The sequence below is a fragment of the Anolis sagrei genome, chromosome Y, assembly GCF_037176765.1.
Source record: "Anolis sagrei isolate rAnoSag1 chromosome Y, rAnoSag1.mat, whole genome shotgun sequence".
Taxonomy (NCBI): domain Eukaryota; kingdom Metazoa; phylum Chordata; class Lepidosauria; order Squamata; family Dactyloidae; genus Anolis; species Anolis sagrei.
In genome coordinates this window covers 80,496,784-80,503,589 of record NC_090035.1, presented here as the reverse complement: position 1 = coordinate 80,503,589, position 6,806 = coordinate 80,496,784, and the positions used below count along the sequence as shown (strand labels likewise).

Genomic DNA, 6,806 nt, shown 5'->3' with positions numbered 1-6,806 from the left:
CCCCTTTTCCTCCCCCTTTCTCTCCTTTCTTCCTTCTCTACCTATTTCTTTCTTTCCTTCTTTCACTACTTGGTTTCATCCTTCTCTCTTTCCTTCATTCCCTCCCCCTTTCTTCCTTTGCCTTTCTTCCCTCCCTGTTTGCTTCCTTCTTTCTCTTTTTATTTCCTTTTATTTCACCACCATCATAACAATAACAATAATGCAATGCATTGCCTCTGGGACCTGACACCTCTCCCATTCCCCCTAAAAGGGTCTCAGAGGAACCATAGCATAATAATAATAATAATAATAATAATAATAATAATAATAATAATAGAAATAACAACCTTTACCCGCCACGTGTTGCTGTGGCCAACCTTCCCTCTTTCTCTCCTTCTTTCCCTCCCTCCCTCCCTCCCTCCTTCCTTCCTTTCTTCCCTCCTTCCTTCCTTCCTTCCTTCCTTCCTTCCTTCCTTCCTTCCTTCCCTCCCATCTTTCCTTCTCCTCTTCCTTCTCTATCTCCTTCCTTCCTTCCCCCTTTTTCTTTCTCTTCTGGTCTCTTTTCTTCCTTCTCTCTTTCCTTCCCTCCCTCTTTCTCTACATCTTCCCCCTTCCTTCACTCCCTCTTTCCTTCCTTCATTCCCTTTTTTCTTTCCTTCTCTCCTTCCTTCTTTCCCCTTTTTTCTTTCCCTCCCTCTGTCTCTCATTTCTTCCTTCTCTATCTCTTTCCTTCCTTCCCCCTTTTTCTTTCTCTTCTGCTGTCTCTCTTTTCTTTCCTTCCATCTTTCCTTTGATTTCCTTTTCTTCTTCCTTCTTTCTCTAACTTTCCTTCCTTCCCCCTTTTCTTTATCTCCCTTTCTCTTTCTTCCTTCCTTCCTTCCTTCCTTCCTGTCTTTCCTGGATTTTGACAGGGCGGGAACGGGCGGGGTGGGGTTTGGAGTTGGCGTGAAGTAAAAGGAGGTAAGATTGGGGCAGGGGAGTGATGGAGCGTGGGGTTGTGTGTGTGTGTGCGGCAGCGGGAGGAGTGATGGAGCGTGGGGTTGCGTGTGTGTGTGCGGCAGCAGGGGGAGTGATGGAGCGTGGGGTTGCGTGTGTGTGTGCGGCAGCGGGGGGGAGTGGGGGTGCACGTGTGTGTGTGGTGGTGGGGGGAGTGATGGAGCGTGGGGTTGTGTGTGTGTGTGCGGCAGCGGGGGGAGTGATGGAGCGTGAGGTTGTGTGTGTGTGTGCGGCAGCAGGGGGAGTGATGGAGCGTGGGGTTGCATGTGTGTGTGCGGCAGCGGGGGGGAGTGGGGGTGCGCGTGTGTGTGTGGCGGTGGGGGGAGTGATGGAGCGTGGGGTTGCGTGTGTGTGTGCGGCGGGGGGAGTGATGGAGCGTGGGGTTGTGTGTGTGCGTGCGGCAGGGGGGGGTGTGCGGGAAGCGGCGCGGCGGGGCTTGGAGTGGGCATGGCTTCCGCAGAGGGAACTGTGTGCGCGCGCCAGGGAACTTGCGGCTGGGCACCTATGCGCATGCTCAGTTGTTTTGCCATTTGGGTGTGAGTGTGTTGTGTTGTTTTTCATTTTGAGTAGATATGTTTGTACCTTATGGGTTGTGTTATGGGCATGGGAATTTTGGTTAAGTTTCGTTGGTTTTTTTTTCAGTTTTGTTGTTTTGCCGTTTTGTGAGTGTGTTGTTGTGTTGTTTTTCATTTTGAGTAGATATGTTTGTACCTTGTGGGTTGTGTTATGGGCATGGCAATTTTGGTACAGTTTCGTTGGGGGGTTGTGGAGTTTTGCTGTCCGGTTGAACCAACCCAACAGATTTATATATATAGATGAATATTCATAATGATATTAAACGCCCCCTCCAGCAAAGGATCACCGCCTTGTCGGGGCGCTGGAGCTTGAGCACCTCAATGATGTCATGAGCGAAACCGTGAAGGGCCACCCAAGACGGGACGGTTGTGGCAGAGAGGTCAGACCAAGCGTGATCCCTGGGGAAGGCAATGGCAAACCACTCCAGTATCCTTGCCAAGAAAACTAAATGGACCAGTACAACCAGAGATATGTCGGTATGCCATTGGAAGATGGGACTCCCAGGTCGGAAGATGGCCAAAATGCTACTGGGGAGGAGCAGAGGATAAGTTCAACTAGCCCCAGATGTGATGACGCAGCTAGCTCAAAGCCGAAAGGAAGGCTAGCGGCTGACGGTACTGGAGGCGAACGACGAATCCGATGCTCTAAAGATCAACACACCATAGGAACCTGGAATGTAAGATCTATGAGCCAGGGCAAATTGGATGTTGTTATTGGTGAGATGTCAAGACTAAAGATAGACATTCTGGGGGTCAGCGAACTGAAATGGACTGGAATGGGCCACTTCACATCAGATGACCACCAGATCTACTACTGTGGACAAGAGGAACATCGAAGAAATGGAGTAGCCTTCATAATTAATAAGAAATTCGCTAAAGCGGTGCTTGGATACAACCCCAAAAATGACAGAATGATCTCAATTCGAGTGCAAGGAAAGCCTTTCAACATCACAGTGATCCAAATATACGCCCCAACCACAGCTGCTGAAGAAGCAGAAGTAGATCAGTTCTATGAGGATCTGCAGGACCTACTGGATAATACACCAAAAAGAGACATTATTTTCATTACAGGAGACTGGAATGCCAAGGTGGGAAGTCAAGTGACAACTGGGATCACAGGCAAGCATGGTCTGGGAGAACAAAATGAAGCGGGACGCAGGCTGATAGAATTCTGCCAGGAAAACTCGCTGTGTATAACGAATACTCTCTTCCAACAACCTAAAAGACGGCTTTACACATGGACCTCACCAGATGGTCAGCACCGAAATCAGATTGACTACATCCTTTGCAGCCAAAGGTGGCGGACATCCATCCAGTCGGTGAAAACAAGACCTGGGGCTGACTGTAGCTCAGATCACGAACTTCTTATTGCCCAATTTAGAATAAAACTAAAGAGATCAGGGAAAATACACAGACCAGTTAGGTATGATCTCACTAACATTCCTAGCGAATATACAGTGGAAGTGAAGAACAGATTTGAAGGACTAGATTTAGTAAACAGAGTCCCAGAAGAACTATGGACAGAAGTCCGAGACATTGTTCAGGAGGCGGCAACAAAGTACGTTCCAAAGAAAAAGAAAACCAAGAAGGCAAAATGGTTGTCTGCTGAGACACTGGAAGTAGCCCAAGAAAGGAGGAAAGCAAAAGGAAACAGGGATAAGGGGAGAGATGCCCAGTTAAATGCGCAATTCCAGAGGTTAGCCAGAAGAGATAAGGAACTATTTTTAAATAAGCAATGCATGGAAGTGGAAGAAGACAACAGAATAGGAAGGACAAGAGACCTCTTCCAGAAAATTAGAAACATTGGAGGTAAATTTCAGGCAAAAATTGGTATGATAAGAAACAAAGATGGCAGGGACCTAACAGAAGCTGAAGAGATCAAGAGAAGGTGGCGAGACTATACAGAAGATCTGTATAGGAAGGATAACAATATCGAGGATAGCTTTGACGGTGTGGTGAATGAATTAGAACCAGACATCCTGAGGAGTGAGGTTGAATGGGCCTTAAGAAGCATTGCTAACAACAAGGCAGCAGGAGATGATGGGATCCCAGCTGAACTGTTTAAAATCTTAAAAGATGATGGTGTCAAGGTGATGCATGCCATTTGCCAGCAAATATGGAAAACACAAGAATGGCCATCAGACTGGAAAAAATCAACTTATATCCCCATACCAAAAAAGGGAAATGCGAAAGACTGCTCAAACTTCCGTACAGTGGCCCTTATTTCTCATGCCAGTAAGGGAATGCTCAAGATCCTGCAAGGAAGACTCCAGCAATACATGGAGCGAGAGTTGCCAGATGTTCAGGCTGGGTTTAGAAAAGGCAGAGGAACGAGAGACCAGATTGCCAATATCCGCTGGATAATGGAGAAAGGCAGGGAGTTTCAGAAAAACATCTACTTCTGCTTCATTGACTCTTCTAAAGCCTTTGACTGTGTGGATCATCATAAATTGTGGCAAGTTCTTAGTGGTATGGGGATACCAAGCCACCTTCCCTCTCTCCTGAGGAATCTGGACAAGGACCAAGGAGCAACAGTCAGAACTGACCACGGAACAACAGACTGGTTCAAGATTGGGAAAGGCGTACGGCAAGGCTGCATACTCTCACCCAACCTTTTTAACTTGTATGCAGAACACATCATGCGAGGATGTGCGGGACTGGATGAATGCAAATCTGGGGTGAAAATTGCTGGAAGAAACATTAACAACCTCAGATATGCAGATGACACCACTCTGATGGCCGAAAGCGAGGAGGAGCTGAGGAGCCTTCTAATCAAGGTGAAAGAAGAAAGCGCAAAAGCCGGGTTGCAGCTAAACGTCAAAAAAACCAAGATTATGGCAACAAGAATGATTGACAACTGGAAAATAGAGGGAGAAACCGTGGAGGCCGTGACAGACTTTGTATTTCTAGGTGCAAAGATTACTGCAGATGCAGACTGTGGCCAGGAAATCAGAAGACGCTTACTTCTTGGGAGGAGAGCAATGTCCAGTCTCGACAAAATAGTGAAGAGTAGAGACATCAGACTGGCAACAAAGATCCATTGCCTAGTCAAAGCCATGGTATTCCCTGTAGTCACCTACGGATGTGAGAGCTGGACCTTAGGGAAGGATGAGCGAAGGAAGATCGATGCTTTTGAGCTGTGGTGCTGGAGGAAAGTGCTGAGAGTGCCTTGGACTGCGAGAAGATCCAACCAGTCCATCCTCCAGGAAATAAAGCCCGACTGCTCACTGGAGAGAAGGATAATAGAGACAAAGTTGAAGTACTTTGGCCACATCATGAGGAGACAGCAAAGCCTAGAGAAGACAATGATGCTGGGGAAAGTGGAAGGCAAAAGGAAGAGGGGCCGACCAAGGGCAAGATGGATGGATGGCATCCTTGAAGTGACTGGACTGACCTTGAAGGAGCTGGGGGTGGTAACGGCCGACAGGGAGCTCTGGCGTAGGCTGGTCCATGAGGTCACGAAGAGTCGGAGACGACTGAACGAATGAACAACATTAAACGCCCCCTGGTGGAAGCCTTGGAGTGTGCAATCAAATCCAAAGCGTTGCCATGATTTTGGATTAAATATCCAAAAAAGAAGTGCCATTATTTACCTTTCCTTTATGAGTGCATCTACTATAGTGTACAATGAATGCAGTCTCACCCCACTTTGACTGCCATTGGTCAATGCTATGGAATCCTGGGAGTTGTAGTTTTACTAAGAGACGAATGAAGGCTGTTTGATCCCACTGATTGTCATTCGTCAATGCTATGGAATCCTGAGAGTTGTAGCTTTACTAAAGGTCTAATGAATGCCATTTGACCCCCCTTTAAATGCTGTAAACCAAGGCTATGGAATCCTGGGAGTTCTAGTTTAACTAAGAGACAAATGAATGCTGTTTGACCCTGCTTTAACTGCTGTAGATCAATGGTATGGAATACTAAGAATTGTAGTTTTACAAGGGTCTAATGAATGCAGTTTGACCTCTCTTTAAATATTGTAGATCAAGGCAATGGAATCCTGGGAGTTATAGTTTTACTAAGAGATGAATGTCCCTTGACCCCACTTTAAATGCTGTAGATCACTGCTATGGAATCCTGGGAGTTGTAGTTTTACTAAGAGACAAAGGAATGCTGTTTGACCCTACTTTAACTGCTGTAGATCAATGCTATGGAATCCTGGGAGTTTGAGTTTTACTAAGAGGCAAATACAGATCAATGCTATGGAATCCTGAGAGTTGTAGTTTTACTAAGAGATGAATGAATGGCGTTTGACCCCACTTTGATTGCCATAGATTAATGCTATGGAATCCTGAGAGTTGTAGTTTTACTAAGAGATGACTGAATGCCGTTTGACCCCACTTTGATTGCCATAGATTAATGCTATGGAATCCTGAGAGTTGTAGTTTTACTAAGAGATGACTGAATGCCGTTTGACCCCACTTTGATTGACATAGATTAATGCTATGGAATCCTGAGAGTTGTAGTTTTACTAAAGGTCTAATGAATGCCATTTGACCCCTCTTTAAATGCTGTAGATTACTGCTACGGAATCCTGGGAGTTGTAGTTTTACTAAGAGATGAATGAATAGCCCATATTAATTCTTATTCAAGGGTCCTGATGATTTGGGATGAGAGTGAAGCCTGCAACATCTCCCACAAGGTGCCCAGCAGGGTCATCCTCACTTGCCATATTCCGAGATCCGGGAAGAACTTGACCTCCCAGGCCATCGTCCAGCGAATGGAGAGGATTTTGGGTAACCCAGGCGCACCGTGGCTCAGCTGGATGGTGAGGAAGGCGATGGTTGCATCTACACTGTCATATTAATGCAATTTGGGATCACTCGAATTACCGTGGTTCAATGCTATGGAATCCTGGGAGTTGGTGTTTGCACAAGGCCCAAGACACAATAATTTCCCAAGCTCCACCAACACTAGCGAAAACAAGTTCGCTCTCTCTGTGTGTATTACTGTGCTTCAATGCTATGGAATCCTGGGAGTTGTTGTTTGCACAAGGCCCAAGACCTTGTCAAACTACAACTCCCATGACACCATAGCCTTGAGCCGTGGCAATTCAAGTAGTGCCTTCAGAGTATTTAGAAAGAACACAGTAAATTCCCCCTAAGCTCCACCAATGCTAGTGAAAACAAGCTATATGTGTGTGTGTGTGTATACACATACACACACACATATACATATATACACATACACCCACAGTTTGTGTTATACACACACCTACAGATATACATACTTACCCTCACACGTGTTATGCCAGGA

General features: G+C 46.2%; 1 protein-coding gene across 1 annotated transcript in view; it reads left to right on the top strand.

Moving 5' to 3' along the window:
* The window catches only part of LOC137095670 (amino acid transporter heavy chain SLC3A2-like), a 22,478-nt gene extending 16,121 nt beyond the window's left edge, over positions 1–6,357 (top strand). Inside the window, exon 7 of the mRNA XM_067462441.1 lies at positions 6,144–6,357. Within this exon, the coding sequence (XP_067318542.1) occupies positions 6,144–6,357 (214 nt within the window). The remainder of the gene's footprint in view (positions 1–6,143) is intronic.
* Positions 6,358–6,806: the final 449 nt, after the last annotated feature.